This window comes from Xiphophorus maculatus, unplaced genomic scaffold, assembly GCF_002775205.1.
Source record: "Xiphophorus maculatus strain JP 163 A unplaced genomic scaffold, X_maculatus-5.0-male Unplaced_Scaffold_BN000162F, whole genome shotgun sequence".
In the NCBI taxonomy this organism is placed as follows: Eukaryota; Metazoa; Chordata; class Actinopteri; order Cyprinodontiformes; family Poeciliidae; genus Xiphophorus; species Xiphophorus maculatus.
In genome coordinates, this window is record NW_019369762.1 from 80,527 (window position 1) to 99,688 (window position 19,162).

Sequence of the window (19,162 nt, forward strand, 5' to 3'; positions counted from 1 at the left end):
CGGTGACAAAGGGCAGCCCTGGCGGAGTCCAACTCTCACCGGAAACGAGCCCGACTTACTGCCGGCAATGCGGACCAGACTCTGACACCGGTCATACAGGGACCTGACAGCCCGTATCAAAGGGCCCGGTACCCCATACTCCCGGAGAACCCCCCACAGGGCTCCCCGAGGGACACGGTCGAACGCCTTCTCCAAGTCCACAAAACACATGTAGACTGGTTGGGCGAACTCCCATGCACCCTCCAGGATCCTGCCGAGGGTGTAGAGCTGGTCCAGTGTTCCACGACCAGGACGAAAACCACACTGCTCTTCCTGAATCCGAGGTTCGACTATCCGACGGACCCTCCTCTCCAGGACCCCTGAATAGACCTTGCCAGGGAGGCTTAAGAGTGTGACCCCTCTATAATTGGGGCACACCCTCCGGTCCCCCTTTTTGAACAGGGGGACCACCACCCCAGTCTGCCAATCCAGGGGAACTGCCCCCGATGTCCATGCGATATTGCAGAGTCGCGTCAACCAACACAACCCTACAACATCCAGAGCCTTAAGGAACTCCGGGCGGATCTCATCCACCCCCGGGGCCCTGCCACCGAGGAGCTTTTTAACCACCTCGGCGACCTCGCCCCCAGAGATTGGAGAGCCCAACCCAGAGTCCCCAGGCTCCGCTTCCTCAGTGGAAGGCATGTTGGTGGGATTGAGGAGGTCTTCGAAGTACTCTGCCCACCGGCCCACAACGTCCCGAGTAGAGGTCAGCAGCACACCATCCCCACTATAAACAGTGTTGGTGCTGCACCGCTTCACCCCCCTGAGACGCCGGATGGTGGACCAGAATCGCCTCGAAGCCGTACAGAAGTCTTTCTCCATGGCCTCTCCAAACTCCTCCCACGCCCGAGTTTTTGCCTCAGCAACCGCCCGAGCCGCATGCCGCTTCGCCCGCCGGTACCCATCAGCTGCTTCCGGAGTCCCACAGGCCAAAAAAGCCCAATAGGACTCCTTCTTCAGCCTGACGGCATCCCTCACCGAAGGTGTCAACCAGCGGGTTCGAGGGTTGCCGCCGCGACAGGCACCGACAACCTTGCGGCCACAGCTCCGATCGGCCGCCTCGACAATGGAGGCACGGAACATGGTCCACTCAGACTCCATGTCCCCCACCTCCCCCGGGACGTGTTCGAAGTTTTGCCGGAGATGGGAGTTAAAGCTCCGTCTCACAGGGGATTCCGCCAGATGTTCCCAGCAGACCCTCACAACACGTTTGGGCCTGCCAGGTCTGACCGGCTTTCGCCCCCACCACCGGAGCCAACTCACCACCAGGTAGTGGTCAGTGGACAGCTCCGCACCTCTCTTCACCCGAGTGTCCAAGACATACGGCCGCAGATCCGATGAAAGGGTGACAAAGTCGATCATCGAACTGCGGCCTAGGGTGTCCTGGTGCCAAGTGCACATATGGACACCCTTATGCTTGAACATGGTGTTCGTTATGGACAATCCATGGCGAGCACAGAAGTCCAGCAACAGAACACCGCTCGAGTTCAGGTCGGGCGGGCCGTTCCTCCCAACCACGCCCCTCCAGGTCTCACAGTCATTGCCCACGTGAGCGTTGAAGTCCCCCAGCAAAACAAGGGAGTCCCCAGGAGGAGCACTCTCCAGTACCCCCTCTAAGGACTCCAAAAAGGGTGGGTAATCTGAACTGTCGTTTGGCCCGTAAGCACAAACGACAGTCAGAACCCGTCCCCCCACCCGTAGGCGGAGGGATGCTACCCTCTCGTTCACCGGGGTAAACCCCAACGTACAGGCGCCGAGATGGGGAGCAACAAGTATGCCCACTCCTGCCCGACGCCTCTCACCTTGGGCAACTCCAGAGTGGAAGTATGTCCAGCCCCTCTCAAGGAGACTGGTTCCAGAACCAGAGCCGTGCGTCGAGGTGAGACCGACTATTTCTAGCCGGAACCTCTCGACCTCACGCACTAGCTCCGGCTCCTTCCCCACCAGAGAGGTGACATTCCACGTCCCAAGAGCCAGTTTCTGCAACCGAGGATCGGACCGCCAGGGTCCCCTCCCTCTGCTGCCACCCATCCCACACTGCACCCGGATGTTATTCCACCTTGATATTAGATGACGTCAGATTATGAAGACATAGGATTGTCAGGGATCCAACCAGGATCATTCATGCCAAGTTTGGTGCCAATTGACCTTTTAAGTGAAAGTCATAACGTTTTGTTTGCGTTGGCGAGTACGCCAAATTCGCCAATCTACCATGCCACCTGAACATATACAAAAAGTGAATTTTTTTGATAACTTTTAAAGCCCCACTCATTACCTGCATCCTGGCCAAGAATGAAGCCAATAGGTCGAAATCCATAGGAGGAGTTTGTTAAAGTTTGACTTGAATAAAAGTGAAAAATGGCCAAAATTTGCCCCTTGACCCAAAATGGTTGCCTCCCCGTGTAATTTAGGAGGTACCTCTAAGAGACGTTTTTTCTCTTTGTCTCTGCGTGGTTCTCCGGCTGCATAGCAGCACAGAGGAAGCCTCTCCGGAGAATCATAAGATCTGCCCAGAGGACTATCGACTACTCTCTGCCTTCTCTCGAGGAACTCCACAGGTCCGTTGCCTCAGGAAAGCCAAGAACATTTTAAGACTCCTCACACCCAGGTTACAATTTGTTCCAACTGGCTGCAGATAGAGGAGCATTAAAACAAAGACAAACAGACTGAAGATCAGTTTATACCCAGTAGCCATAAGGGCATTAAATGCCACCTAGTACAATTTATCACCCAATTTTGTTATAATCCATGTCATTTTATTGAACGGTTTATATAACAACAATACAGTTTGTCATTATTGTTGCTACAGAATATGCCAGAAAAAAAACAAAGCATCTCTCAAGGAAATTGCTTCACATCTCTACGTATCCTAATGTCAAGATGTTTTATAGACATGAAATCTCTCCAGTTTTTAATTCTAGTTTTTAACTAAATCAATTTAATAGTGAAGCTCAACATAGGACACACATGTAAAACACTGCTACGGCTTGTCGCCTCTGTGAGTCATCATGTGCTGAGTTAAACTAAGTTTGTAAAAAAAACCATTTCCACAGTTCCCACATGAAAAAGGCTTTTCACCAGTGTGAGTCCTCATGTGAATAGATAAATTGTGTTTTTGACAAAAACTTTTCCCACAGGTCACACATAAAAACGGCTTTTCACCAGTATGAATCATCATGTGCCGAGTTAAATCGTGTTTTTGACTAAAACATTTTCCACAATTCACACATGAAAACGGCTTTTCACCAGTATGAATCATCATGTGCCGAGATAAATTCCGTTTTTGAAGAAAACTTTTCCCACAGGTCACACATAAAAACGGCTTTTCACCAGTATGAATCATGACATGATGAGTTAAATCATGTTTTTTAGTAAAACTTTTTCCACAGGTCACACATGAAAACAGCTTTTCACCAGTGTGAATCACCATGTGCCGAGTTAAAACGTGTTTATGACTAAAACATTTTCCACAATTCACACATGAAAACAGCTTTTCACCTGTGTGAATCCTCATGTGCTGAGATAAATTAGATTTTCCACTAAATCTTTTTCCACATGTCACACATGAAAATAGCTTTTCACCAGTGTGAATCATCATGTGCCGAGTTAAAACATGTTTTTGAGTAAAACTTTTTCCACAGGTCACACATGTAAACGGCTTTTCACCCGTATGAGTTCTCATATGAGCATCAAAAACAGATTTGAAAGTCAAACGCTTTTCACAGATGTCACATGAGAAAGGTTTTCTTCTTTCTTGATTTTGGTTCTCAGCTTCAGCAGCTTCCTGGAAGATGTCTTGGTTCCTGTTTGGTTCTGATTCAGTGTGGTCTGTTTGCTCATCAACAGGAACCACCATGCAGGTATCAGTCTCCTGTTTTAATTCAATCTGTTCTTCACCCTGACTGCAGTAAACTTCTTTCTCTTCCACTTTTATCTGCTGGTGTTTTAGATCCTCCTGCTCTTCTTTTATCTGATGATCTTCAGGCTCTTCCTGTTCTTGTTTCACCTGCAGAGGTTCCAACTCCTCCTGGTCCAGAGTGGATCTCCTCTCCTGGTAATAAATGTTACACTGCAGGCAATCTGGACAAGAAAACAGAGGAAAAAAGCAATCGTTATTTTATTGAAGTAAATGGGAGAAATCGTTCATCGTTTACGACAGAAATGAAATAAATGAAAAAACCCACACCGAAAAATTTAAGAGCGTAGACAGAGAGACAGATCAGGCGACAAATCCAGCTGACAATTGGAGAATTCTCAAATGAACGGATATTAAATATTTTTTATTTATTATAAAATTAATAATAGTTGCATATGTTGTTAATATTTACGAGTAAATTTTATTATTTCAAGATATTACTTATTTTGGAACTATCATTACTTTTATTTGTATTAAAATTTGATTTTAGTTCACTTCATATTTTTGGGGTTTATTTACAGAGTTTATTTGTAGGTTAATAATTGTTTAGTTTTTGTTGCTTTGTGTTTGTTATTAACTTTTCTAAGTTAGACATTAAGAACTGTGGGTCCATTTTCTGTAAGTATAGGGACTGGTATAGGACCAGCACGCACTGGGTTGGGCCTGTGGGTTTTGACCAGAGCAGGAGAGGAAACAATGAAAAGTAGTGATGGTGAGATGCAGCTTCATGAAGCCCTGAGGAACTCCATCCAATCATTCGACTCATGAGCCGATGCACCGCGGTGCTTCATTTGCTCTACTGTGACATCAACTGGACAATATATGTAAAATAGGCAACGTGAAAACAACATGAAGCTTTACAATGAATAAACAAGTTTAAAATGTTTGTGATTCTGATACATAAATTCTGATTAATCTGGTTGTATGAAACAATGGCTGGATCCAAAAGAAAACTAGAAACAAAAAGAAAAGAGGGTTGTGATTGGCTTGTTACTCGCTATGTCACCAGGGACAACGATTTATTATTTAAAAATAAAAACTTTAACTGCTCAGGTTTAGGTGAGTTCTCTGTCTTACCCGCTTCATTACTCGACACATCACTAATATAAAGTTTGATCTTTGTTATTTGCTTGTCAAACTGGAAAAAATAAACTATAAAAGCAATCTTCAAGTTTTTTGGACATTGAACTTCTTTTACCTTCGTACGAAGCATCACCTCAGTGCAGCAGTGGCTTGTTGACTGAACTTTTATAGGATGTTTGGTTTGACAAACAATCGCCACTACAATTTATTTATTACAAATTATTACATTTTACAGCTACTAACACACTATTATTGTTTCATGCTGTTTGCTTTACTAACCTTGCGCTGCATTGTTCACATTTCTCCCGTTTTCAAAAGTAAGTTTGATTAGTAAAAGGAGGAAAAGCCATAAAAAGGTCATTTTATTTCTACATCAATAAGCCATTTTCACAGCGTAATTGTGATTCCTGCGTTCATTTACCGGTTAACAAAACATTTATACGGGAAAAGAACATTTACTAAAATGATCCTCATACAGAAAGGTGCAGACATTTAGACCTTAACCTGCATCCAAACGCTGGTGGTTCCTACCTATTCGGTGTAAGATTATCTGGGGCCTCCGGGAGAAATCCAGCAGTCTGCGATGATCATCCATCTCTTCCTCCGACTTGACGATGATTTCTTTAAACTCTGTGAATGTTTCTTCAGCAGCAGTTAACGGCTCGTTGATAAACTCGTTTAGAGAAACAGTCGAACATTCAACCAAACAGACCATGCGCCATTTTCTTTGTCTTCTTCTTCTTCTTCTTCTTCGTGTGAGAGGAGGGTGAGTGGAGAGCGGAAGAAGAGTGAGAGAGAGAGCGAGTGTGTACTTTTCTATCTTTGTTTTGTCTTACTGTTTTTCACTAGGTGTTTTGTTTTTCATTTGTTTAATTGTGTTTTTGTGTTAGTTGGTCACGTTTTTAGGGAGGTTTTTCGTTTAGTTTAGGTGTGGCCGTCGGGCGTGCCTGGCTTGCCGGCGTCTGACGGCAACAATGGTGGGTGTTGTCGGTGGTGGGTTTTTCTCCACGCTGACACGGAAGAACGGTATCAAGGTGGGTGCTGGTTCTCCGTGCAGCGTGGAGGAAGTTTGTTTGGCTGTAGGGGAAATGATTGGACACGGGAATATAAGGTCGGCGGCACGAATGAATGGAGCGGTGGTATTGTTTGTTGCAAAAGTGGAACATGCACAACAGGTGGTGGAAAAAGGTGTGTCGGTGAATGGGTTATTTTTACAAGTTACACCGCTCACGCTACCAGCCACTAAGATAATGTTGTCAAATATACCCCCTTTTATCAGCGACGAGTTCTTGATAAAAGAATTGTCGAGGCACGGCAAAGTGGTGTCACCGATCAAAAAAATCCCTTCCGGGTGTAAATCACCGCTACTGAAACATGTTGTTTCTCATCGGAGACAATTATTCATGATTTTGAATAAAAAAGATGAGGAAATGAATTTGCGGTTTCACGTTAGAGTGGATGATTTTGATTATGTGCTGTTTGCAACATCAGGTCAGATGAAATGCTTTGGATGTGGACAGGAGGGCCACGTAATAAAAATGTGCCCGGATAAGGCAGAGTCGGCCAGGCCGGATTCAGAAAAGCAGCAACCCGCTGCTGCTGAGCAGAGTGGGGGAACAGGCAGCGAGGTTGTTGTGGAGGGAGAACTTGCTGCTGCTGCAGCAGCGGAGAAGCCAGCTGCTGCTGAAGCGGCGGGGGAACCCGACGCCGCGGTGGGGGATTTGGGGGCAGCGGAGGAGGTGGTGGTGGAAGCCACTGTTGAGGGGTCAATAGAGGATAGTAGTAGGAGTGTGTATGCGGAAAAAGATGAGAGCACGGTGGTGTGTGGAGGTGGGACAATTGGTGATGCAGGTGAGAGTGTAGAGGGGGGAGGAGGTGATGTACAGGAAGAGCAGGAGGGAGTGCAGGATGATGTGGAACATCTAGTGTGTGGAGACAAGGGGGAGAGAGGGGAAGTGCAGGCGCATGAACAGGTTGAAGGAAAATATAGTGAAAAGTCGGTTAAAGGAGGTGGAGAAGAGAGGGATATGGGTGGGGCGGAGAAAGAGATGGATTTAGAGGTTTGTTATTCAGCAAAGAGGCGAAGTAAAAGGAGAAATGTGGTTACTGCTGAACAGGCTAGTAAGCAAGCTAGTAAGTTAGCTGTAGAAAGGAAAGAGGTGTCGGAGAGCAGTGATGAAGAGAGCTGGTTTTCCGACACCAGTGAGGTTTCAATGTCACAAGCAAGCAAAGAACCAAGGTACCCGGTGGAATTATTCAAGACCTTTTTAAAACAAACAAAAGGATTAAAAGGAATAAAACTTGAAAGCTATTTCCCTGATCTAAAAATATTTTATTTCTCTGCGAGGCATTATGTAAAAAACAAAGAGGTGTCAGGTTTTACAAATACAGAGGTTTTTAGGTTAAAGAAAATAATGACCAAAGCTAGAAAACAGTTGTAATGATGCACAGTAACTTATTATTATTTTTAATTTTTTTAAATTGTTTTTGGCATGTTGTCTTTAGCCTTTTACCCATCATGGATTCTTTTAAGATAGCATCTTTGAATCTTAACGGGGCGCGGGAGGCAAAAAAAAGGGCATTAGTGTATCAAATGTTGAATCAAAAAAGAATAGATGTCATTTTCTTGCAAGAAACGCACAGCGATCTTTTGATCGAAACAGACTGGAGAAGAGAGTGGAGGGGGGAGGTGATTCTGAGTCACGGCACCTCCAAGAATACAGGAGTGGGCTTTGTTTTTTCTAAAGCTTTTATACCGCTTTCTATTGAAACTGAGCACGTTATACAAGGGAGGTGTCTCTTAGTAAAGATGAAGTTTGATTTTTTTAACATGGTTTTTATTAACATCTATGCTCCAATCGTCAATGCAGAGAAGAAATGTTTTTATGAGAAAATTGGGGAAAGATTGGAAAATTGTGAGACTGAAGATTATGTTTTTATAGGTGGGGATTTTAATTGCACAGAAAACGAGTTTTTAGATCGTAATCACGCAGAGCCGCACCCGGCAGCCCAACATGTCTTAAAGCAGCTGGTCTCGTCTCATAGCCTGGTGGATGTATGGAGGAGGATGCATGCAGGTTTCAGGCAGTATACATGGTTCCACATCAAGGAAGGTAAAATCTCTTTAGCTCGTTTAGATCGTTTTTATTGTTTTAAGCATCATTTTAATGTGTTTAAAACATGCCAGATCGTACCTGTACCCTTCACAGACCATTCGTTACTTTTAGGAAGTGTTTTTATTAGAAACATTTTACCGAGAAGTGCGTATTGGCATTTTAATTCTGCATTGATATACGATCAGAGTTTTAAAGAGGTTTTAACTTATTTTTGGACCGGTTTTAGAGAAACAAAGGCTGATTTTAGTTCAATCAAACAGTGGTGGGACTATGGGAAGGTTCAGATTAGACTGCTGAGTCAGCAGCACACTGTCAATGTCACTCGTGACATCACTGAATCTATCAGAGATCTGGAGATGAGTATAGTGGATTTGGAGCGACTTAGTGACACCACAGGAAATCGAGAGTATTTTGAAGCTCTCAAATCAAAAAGGCTAAATTTAGCCAACCTGCTGGAGAGTAAGGTACAAGGCGCGTTGGTCAGGTCCCGGATGCAGAACATCACAGAGATGGATGCTCCCTCTGGCTTTTTCTTTGGTCTAGAGAGGAAACAAGGTCAGAGGAAGATGATCCACTCATTGTTGTCGGACACGGGGCAGCACCTGAGCGAACCGGGGCAGATAAGGAGGAGGGCTGTGGAGTTTTATCATTCTCTGTTCCGGAGCGAATATGATGAGAGTGAGAGAATGATGGAGGAGTTCTGCGAAGAACTACCTCAGATCTATAAGGAGATCAGTACCGATCTGGAGCGCCCGCTGGGCATACAAGAGCTCCACACAGCCCTCCAGAGCATGCAGGGCCAGAAGTCCCCAGGCATTGATGGGCTAACAGTCGAGTTTTTCAAGGCCTACTGGGACCTTCTGGCCCAAGACATGCTCGAAATGTACAACGAGAGCCTAGCCACCGGTTCGCTCCCCACATCCTGTCGCAGGGCGGTCATCACCCTGCTGCCAAAGAAGGGCGACCTGCAGGAAATAAAAAACTGGCGCCCCGTGTCCCTCCTCTGCACGGATTAAAAAATCCTTTCGAAGGCTCTGGCCACAAGACTAGGGAAAGCCATGGAGCAAGTCATCCACCGGGACCAGACCTACTGCGTCCCCGGCAGGTCCATGGTGGACAATGTCTATCTAATTCGGGACATTTTGGAAGTCTCCAGTTCATTGGGTTTACAGACAGGCTTGATTTCATTAGATCAAGAAAAGGCGTTTGACCGCGTCGAACACGACTTCCTCTGGACAGTAATGAGGAGGTTTGGGTTCGGCGAGGGTTTTATCGCCAAGATCCAGGTGATGTACAGTGACATTGAGAGTGTGCTGAAGATCAACGGTAGCCTGTGTGCCCCTTTTAGAGTGTGTAGAGGCGTCCGACAGGGCTGTGCGCTCTCGGGGATGCTCTACGCACTCTCCCTGGAACCCCTTCTCTTGAAAATACGCTCAGAAATTCATGGTCTGGTTTTACCTGGTTTTAACAACAAGTTGATTTTATCCGCCTATGCTGACGATGTTGTTGTTTTTATTAAAGATCAACATGATGTCAACATTTTAATCGAGATAATAGAAAAATTCTCCGTCTTGTCTGCTGCGAAGGTGAACTGGGGAAAGACCGTAGCTTTGGCCGTGGGCGAGTGGCCCGGTGGGCTACCAGTTCTCCCTCAAAGACTCCAGTGGAAGAGAGACGGTTTTAAATATCTTGGTGTTTTTTTAGGTGGAAAGGATACTGTAAAAAGAAACTGGGAAGACTTGGAACAAAAAATACAGAATAAACTGGCAAAATGGAAATGGTTGCATAAACAAATGTCATATCGAGGAAGAGTGCTGGTTCTGAATAATTTGGTGGCGTCACAATTGTGGCACAAGCTTGCTGTTTTAGATCCTCCATCAGGACTACTAGTAAAAATACAGTCAGAGATGGTCAATTTCTTCTGGAACAACCATCACTGGGTGCCGCAGTCCGTTTTGTTTTTATCCAGAGAGGAGGGGGGCCAGGGCCTTGTCCACCTGGCCAGTAGAGCCGCTGTTTTCCGGTTGCAGTTTCTGCAAAAGTATCTAACAGGATCCCCTGTGTGGAGGGATGTGGCCAGCTGCATTCTGAGACGTGTAAATTTTCTAGGGCTGGATGCTGCTCTGTTTTTAACAAATTTTAGCCTTTTAAAGTTAAAGGGAATTCCTCAATTTTATCAAAGCGTTTTTAGATCGTGTGCATTTTTTAAATTGCACAGACCAGATAAGAATAACTCTCTGTATTGGCTTTTAGAAGAACCTTTGATCTGTGGAGCAAGATTGGATGTCAGCGATAATGCCGTTCCGGGTTTTTCTGAAGTGTTGTCTGAGTCCAGAACGGTAACTCTACGGCAACTGATCCAGGCGTCCGGACCGGACTTTGATAATGCCCAGGAGGTTGCCTCGGTCATTGGAATACGGTCCGTCAGATTGACGAGGCGCTTCTTGGAGAGGGTGAAAAATCGGTTGACCGCCGAGGAGAGGAGGCTCCTACAATGGTACGAGAAGGAGGAGTGCCTGCCGGATTCCACTGACCCGTTCCCAGAAATGTTTCTGGACCCGGATTTTGAGGAGGACAGTGGTCCCTTACTGCAGAGCACAGACTCGAAGATGGACCTGTGTAAAACAGGTCCAAAAATACTGTATAGATACTGTACAAAACTCTTAAACAAAAGGACCCTCCAAAAAAGAGAAGTGAGTGTGTGGGACAGCAAGTTCGGAGGACAGAAAACTCACTGGAGAACCTTGTATAAGCCTCCAATCAAGAAAAGGACTGGTGACCTTCAGTGGAGGATCCTTCACGGAGCCATTGCCACCAATTCTTTTTTATCTGTCATCAGTCCTGGGGTTTTAAACGAGTGTCCTTTTTGCAAGATGTCCGAGAGTGTTTTTCATGTTTTTATAGATTGTGCACGGCTAACTAGTTTTTTTAATCTTTTATCGATTTTTTTTAGTTTTTTTCATATGGTTTTTTCTAATGCTGTCTTTATCAATGGAGTACAGCATAGTAAAACCACTAGTTTTAAATCCCGGATTTTAAATTATTTAATTTCCGAAGCCAAAATGGCTATTTATATTACTCGACGGGACAGAATGCAGGCTGGACCTCAATTTGATGCTGTGACTCTGTGGAAGGTCAACGTCAAAGCCAGGTTGAGGTTGGAGTTTTGTTTCCACAGAGCCACTGGGAATTTGTCGGGGTTTTTAAGCTTGTGGGGTTTTCAAAATGTATTGTGCACCATTTCAGACCAGAAGGATTTATTTTATAACAAATTGTTATTGTGAATATGTATATTTATTTTTTATGTATTGATTAGTGCCTTGATTTAAGGGAATAATGTGACAAAAATAGGTTTATTGTATAATAAATGTTTTGTGAAAAATCAAAAAATCTTCTTCTTCTTCTTCTTCTTCTTCTTCTTCTTCTTCTTCTTCTTCTTCTTCTTCTTCTTCTTCTTCTTTTTGTTTTATGGCGGTTGGCAAACAACTTTCAGGTGCATTACCGCCACCTTCTGGACTGGAGTATGAACCAGATGCCTAAACCCTATAATCTCTCTATTAGACCTGTTTTTCTAAGAAACCTAAATACGGAATTAAAAACCACATCTCCAGAAGATTTTTGTAGCAGATCTCTAATATTTAATTTAACTTTATTCCTATTTAACACTTCTACTAATTCCTCTCTTTCTAGATTATATTTATTACATTCCATAAAAATATGTATAACTGTTTCCAACTTTCCACAAAAATTACATAACCCCGTACTATGTTTATTTATTATTTTCAAAGTACTATTTAAGCCTACATGTCCAAATCTTAACCTAGATATAATATCTTCCTCTTGTTTATTCCTATTTTCCTTTCTACACTCCCCCACTTTTTTTTGAATACTATAATAAAACCTTGCTTTCTTTTCACCCTCCCATTGTTCCTGCCACTTCTTCTTGTAATATATTTTACTTATACTCTTTATCTCATTTTTACTATACTTAACTTTCAATTCAATTTCACTTCTCTTACTCGCACTCTTTGCAAATGTATCTGCTAATTCATTTCCAACTATTCCAATATGCGCCGGAATCCAAATAAATTTAACAGTAGATCTATTTATCCCCATTTTATGTATTGATTTATTTATATCTATCAATATGTCTTGTCTTGCTTCCGACTCTTGTTCCATAATACTTATTAATGCACTACTTGAATCGGAACAAATTAACACTTTCTTTTCACTTAATTCTTCACTCCATTTTAACGCCATTGAAATAGCCAGTAACTCTCCTGTGTATACATTCAAACTATCCGTTAATCTTTTATTTGCCATGATGTTTAAATCTGGAATTATAAATGCTATCCCTACTCTATCATTTACCATTTTTGATGCATCTGTATATATTTGTAAGTATTCTCCATATTCCCTTCTTACGTATCTTTCCACCTCTCCTTCTACTGTTTGTCTTCCTTCTTCCAACAATGTTAAATCAACTTTCATCTCTTTTAGTATCCATGGCGGATTACATGAAAAATCCACCACCGGGCTAATTAAACATTGATCTAATCCTATTTCCTTTATTTCTTTATTTATTATCCATCCGAAACTATTTACATTTACATTCTTAACACTTTCTTGGCATGGTTGTAATATATTATTTATAGGATAACTTTTTTTATGCCCTTTTACGTTTGCCCAAAACTGTACTCCTAATTGTTTCCTTCTTAACTCCAATGGCATTTCCCCCATTTCTACCTGTAGTGCTGACACTGGTGTTGTCTTCATTGCTCCACAGCAAATTCTTAACGCTTGATACTGTATTTTATCTATTTCTTTTAATAAGTTACTTGAGGCAGAATTATATACCACACATCCATAATCTATTACCGATCTAATAAGTCCAATATATAATATCTTCAAAGTTTTCCTACCTGCTCCCCATTCTTTACCTCTTAAACATCTCATGATATTTAATATTTTTTTACTTCTCTCTATTATTTTACTAATATGTATTTTCCATGTAAGCTTTTTATCAAACCATAAACCTAAATATTTGAATTTATCTACCCTTTCTACTTCTTTATCATACATTTTTAATTTTATCTTAGTGCCTATCTTCCTATTAGTAAAGTTAACAAATTTAGATTTTGAACTTGAAATTCGAAATCCCCATTCTAGCGCCCAATCTTCTACCTTACCTAACGCTTCTTGCATTTTATCATTTAGATATTTTATATTTCTTCCCCGTTTCCAAATAAGACCATCATCCGCAAATAAAGTCATTCCAAACTTACCTTCGATTTTACTAAAAATATCATTAATCATTATTATAAATAACATTGGACTTATAATACTACCTTGAGGAGTGCCATTTTCAGTTAAACATTTTGAACTTACTTCATTTCCTATTTTAACTCTTATATTTCTATCAGTTAAAAAATCTTTAATCCAATTATAAATTTTACCGCTTAGCCCTATTTGTCTAATTTTAATCAGTAAACCTTCCTTCCATAACATGTCATATGCCTTCTCAATATCCAAGAACACTGCCATTAAAACCTCTTTATTCACCTGTGCTTTTCTGATTTCATGTTCAAGCTGTACCATAGGATCTGTTGTACTTCTTCCTTTCCTGAAGCCATATTGATATTTTTTTATTTTTTCTCTCGATTCTAAGAAGTAAATTAATCTATTATTCACCATTTTCTCCATTACTTTTCCGACACAAGATGTTAACGCTATTGGCCTGTAACTTTCAGTTAACTGAGGATCCTTACCTGGTTTACATATAGGAATAATAATTGATTCTTTCCACTTATCTGGCAAAGTTCCTTCTTCCCATATTTTATTATATAGTTTTAGTAAAACTAATTTACTCCTTTCATTTAAGTTTTTAAGCATAACATAATTTATTTGGTCCTCCCCTGGTGTTGAATTTTTTGTATTCTTTAATGCTTTTTTTAACTCTGTCATTGAAAACTTCATATTTATAGTATCATTATCAACCACTTCCTCATTTATTTTTCATTATATTTTCTCATCGTTAATTTTCTTCCTTCTTTCTCTTCTTTACTAAGATTTTCATTACTATGCACTTTAGCTAAAACTTTTACTAATAATTCTACCTTATCTTTATCTTCTATAATCATATTTCCATTATTCTTCAGTATTGAGAAATTATATTCCTTTGACATTCCTGACATTTTCTTAATTGTATTCCATACTCTATCTAATGCTGTAGTTTTTCCTAATGACTCACAGTATTTACTCCAATAAAACTTTTTCGCATTTCTAATCTTCCTCCTGACTTCTGCTTGTTTCCTCTTATAACTAATTAGGTTTTGGAAACTGACATCTTTTTTAAGTGTTTTAAAAGCCTTATTCCTTGCTTTAATTGCCATTGTACATTCTATATTCCACCAGGGGACTATTCTTTTCTTTTTAATCCCTTTACCTTTTGGGATTGCTTCTTTTGCTACTTCAATAATACTCTTACTAACTTCTAAATTTAATTCGTTTATTGATTTTTTTATATCTATATTTATCAATCTATTCTCACTCATATCTTTATATTTCCTCCAATCAGCGTCTTTAAACCTCCATCTTCCTTGAGTATTTACCTGTTCTTTTTCCATATCTAACTCAACTTCAATAAATATTGGATAATGATCACTGCCTATTGTACTATTTTTATTTATTTTCCATTTACAACTATCTGCCAGACCTTGTGATACTAGAGTGAGATCAATGGCAGATTCCTTACCACTAATCACATCCAACCGAGTTCCTTCCCCATTATTTAAAACTACCAATTCTTTTTCCTGTATTTCTGTATTTTAGGTTGAAAATACAATTAACAGCTAGTGAAATTCGTAATTCATACAGGGGAAGGCTAATTTTAGCATGTAGCATAGCTAGTTATTATCCCGCAGGGCACCATTAGATAAAAATAGAAAAGTAGATAACATGTATAATTGAGAAATGTATTTTATGCTCAAACTGTTTTTTATTTTCATTATACAGATCCACGCATCTATTTCCAACATGAACATAAATATTGCTGTCCCCTTTGCTGTCCCCTTTGCTACAGAACCATATAGCACAAACTGCTATGGTTCAACATAACGGTATGTATAACTACACTTGAAAAATATAAAATATTTTTTACATACCAGTTTTCTACTGTTTCTCTTTTATTTTTAAAGGTTAATCTTTTTTAAATATGTTTTGTACACCAATGTTAAATTTCTGGAAAGTCTAATATATTTTATAAACTAACAGCTGCCATTATAGGTGGGTGTAGTACCCAGATGTGATACTCTAATGAAGAGTAGCACAACTTCAGTTTTAGTAAGTAACTGCAATAAACTACACTAGTAAGAGTAACAAAGTATTTGGTGAAATGGTTATTATTAACTACTGTTTTACTGATCATAATGTGCAATGTGATTTTTTATTTTGTTTTATTTTGTTTGTTATTTTCAGATGCCTCTGAATGTTCTTGAAGCTGTTCTCCAGGAGGTGATACCAGCACAGGGAGACTCAGCTTACCTCACCTTGGCATTGACCTGCAGGTGCTTTGAAGCCGTTGTGTCTGAGCCAGTTTTCAGGAAGAAGACTCACTTTGCTTGGCTGGATGGTAAGGAAGGACCTTTGACTTTTTTCACCTAAAACATGTGAAATTAGATTTCAACTACATGAAATCGATTTTTCATTAACAGGTGAGATCAACTGGGGAAAATTTTCAAAAACATTCAAGGCAGAAAACCGGATTCCTTTTGCGGTTGTAACGTGTTTTTCCTGCCACCGGTAATATAAAGACTGTGGGCTTCACCGGCGATGGAAGACGAGGAGAGTACCCTGGTTACTACTGAGATGGCCAACCTGGACACTGCACTGACTGTCAATACTGAATGCAAGGAGAATATTAGTTGCTTTCCACAGTCTTTCACACATTTCAGTTGTCACACATTGTTCGTTTTTTTTGTGACATCATGCCATTTTAAATCATTTCTGCTAAAGAATATTTGCCTTTTGACTTGTGCAGTCATCCTTTTTAATAATGTGTTCTTTCAATATTATTTACATTTTTGAATGTTCCTTTTGTTATAGCTCAGTTGATTTACATTATTTAGTTTTCATAGAAATGGTGCCGTTTCCACACAAAGTTACATTGTGGCTGTAATTTGTTGGAGAGAGTAGAACCAATAAAGTAGTTGTAAATATATTGTAACAGCGTTGTTTAACAATAGGATAACCTTGTTTTAAAAATTTTAAATGCAAGCAAAGCTAATAACTTGCAATATTTTATATGTGTAAATACAATGTTTCCTATACATTTTGAACAATGACTGGAATCAATACAAATTTTTTTTACAAACCTGACATACAGCCAAGTTGTTTATGTTTTAACAGTCAGAATCAACTTGGGGTTTTTTTGTAATAAAGCAAGCACATACAGAAACATATTGTTCGGTTACAAACAAGATTAAACGAGCAGAGCGAAGGTGTAGTCGGGGTGGAGGTGACGGAAGCTCAGATGAGGAGCAGTTGCACACATCAAGCCGGACTTTATGAAGGGTGGAGGAGATGAGCCCGGCGCCGTTAGACTGGGATGGAGACACATAATCAGGTGATTGGCTGAGCAGGTGAGATGAAGACAGTTATAGTTAGAATTTACACACTGGTTTAATTTATGTAACCAGTGACTTTATTCAAAAAGGTTTTCATATAGAAAAAAGATCATTCTCTCTGGCAGTTACCAGCGCAGTGTCTACTGCCAGGGTCCGAGCGCCAAAGATTATTTCTTGTCAAATAAACTTTATAAAACCTACTTTCTGTGTGAGTCTTTCCAGGTTGAAGATACATTTAAAGTTTTAAATGAATCCCTTTTTGTTTTGCAACAATTGGATATTTAAGGTCTTTATTTTATGAATTGATTGCAATTAATAGAATTGATATGGAATTTCTAAATGGAATAGTGGGACACCAATCAGTTTACTGGTTGAACTGGAGTCCTTATAGCAAAAGTTTCCAATGAGACATTATGGTAAACAATGATAATAGCTGAGCCAGGTCACCTGCAACCAAAAATATTCTAGTTTTCTGAATGGCACTTGTTAGAAGTTCAGAAGTCCTTTGGTTTGTAAATTATATTCACAATGTGAATAATAAGAAAAATATTTGGCAAATAAGCAACAAAAGTGCGCTGTGAATGGACGTACTAAGTTGGCCAAAATTGTTGACTACATGTTTTACTGACCAAATCTCTTTTCCATCTAGTTCTTATTTAATAAGCCAGAGGCTATTATATTTTAGATTTTAACTTATTTATTTCAAGAGTACCATTCACAACATCAAAATATTTTATTTGAACTTCATTTGTCTATATCTGTTTTCTTAATCTACGATGGACTGGCGATCTGTCCAGGGTCAGCAGCCCTCATGACCCCGTTATAGGGATAATTCATGATAATTAATGGATGGATAAATGTGCTCTTAATGTAATGTACATTTGTCTCCAAAATATTAATTTGATTCATGTTTTATACTTTTGTTTGAGATAGATTGGGTGTAAGGATAGATAAATACATCTCCATAATGTTTTCTTATTGTTGCTTATTCTAGATTGTTTGTTACTAATATAATTTTAAATAAAGATTTAATAAAGATTTGAAAATAAAAAAAAGTGACTTACCACGTGACAGACATACCACGTGACATATCACGTTTTGTAGCCATTTCTTTACTATTTAATTTGTATTTTTAATGTTGAAAGTGTTCTTGGGTGTTTTAAAAGGCGTTGTCAAATAAAATACGTTATTATTAGTATAATTATTATAACACGGTCGGTACAGGAAATAGTGTCACTAGCGCCCCCTTCATTTCCGGAATGAAATAGTCCCATTTCCATATAAGGTATGAGACTGGCAGTGGTCCGCCCCCCCCATTTCCATATAAGGTATGAGACTGACAGTTGTCCGTCCCCGCCCCATTCTGTTTGCTGCAGCGAGGTGTACTTGATTGTCTTTCGTTCGCTTCCTCATCCTTCTTCTTCTTCATGGATTTAATGGCGGTTGGCAACAAACTTTTAGCAGCATTACCGCCACTTACTGGTATGGAGTGTCGTCCGTCCGTCCGTACAAAATAAATAAAAAATAAACCATTCTAATATAAAATTTTCTATTGTTTCATATCTTCTACAGTAATTATATCTATTATATCTTTAGATTTTTCAATGAGTTGTCTTATCATTCTATACCAAATTTGATCTTTACCTGGTGCTGTATTTTTTGCCTTCTTAATGCATAATTCATTTCAGCTTTTGTAAACTCAACATTTAACAAATTATTTATTTCTTCAACACTCTGTAATACATCTTTATATTTAAGTTTTGTATTTTCTCTCCCTTTTCTTCCCTCTTCACTAGGATTATTTGAACTGTGAATTTTACTAAATGTTCTTGCCAATATTTCAACTTTATCTTAATGTGGGGGTGGATTTTCTTTATTAGGAAACCCAAATGTAAGATGTTAAAGTTTAAGATAAGGGAAACCGACAACGCCACCTGGAATAACTCCAGGAAAATAGAATAATAATAAGGACACAGGTACGTTCTACAGGAAGTGAGACAAGATTCAGACAATTCTACAAAAAAAATTATTAAACTTTAATAGGTTGTTTAATTTCACAATAACCTGAAATCGAATAGTTAAAACAGTGAAGGCATTTTTAATAAAGTTGATTATAAAATGTTTAAATTTCAGAGGAAACTGAGGCTTACCAGTGGGGGGGAGAGTAGTGAGGAAAGGGGCAACATCCAGTGAAGAAAAGGGATCACCCTGGACACTACAAAGACACGGCAAACACACACACACACAAAAAAAGGGGTGTTCCACAAAACACACAAGACAAGACACCGCCACCAGGGGTCACCACCGCCACCACAGAAGCCTCAGTCCCTAAAAGAAAGACAAAAAATGAAACAATATGAGTAAAACAGTGATACAATAGC

General features: G+C 40.1%; 1 protein-coding gene across 1 annotated transcript; it reads right to left on the bottom strand.

Annotated features, from left to right (window-relative positions):
* Positions 1 to 2,964: 2,964 nt before the first annotated feature.
* LOC111607853 (gastrula zinc finger protein XlCGF8.2DB-like) lies at positions 2,965 to 5,636 on the bottom strand. The gene is made up of 2 exons (XM_023330060.1): positions 5,573 to 5,636; positions 2,965 to 4,122 (listed from the first exon to the last, which is right to left on the bottom strand). Exons 1-2 carry the CDS (start codon positions 5,634 to 5,636, stop codon positions 3,023 to 3,025), a joined length of 1,164 nt encoding a protein of 387 aa, XP_023185828.1. The 3' UTR covers positions 2,965 to 3,022.
* Between the last annotated feature and the right edge of the window lie 13,526 nt (positions 5,637 to 19,162).

Excerpts from the sequence above, each read along its gene's own strand:
- LOC111607853 (XM_023330060.1), bottom strand. The coding sequence starts at position 5,636 with ATGGATGATCATCGCAGACTGCTGGATTTCTCCCGGAGGCCCCAGATA. Across the intron at positions 4,123-5,572 it reads GATAATCTTACACCGAATAG|ATTGCCTGCAGTGTAACATT; the intron begins GTAGGAACCACC and ends TTTCTTGTCCAG.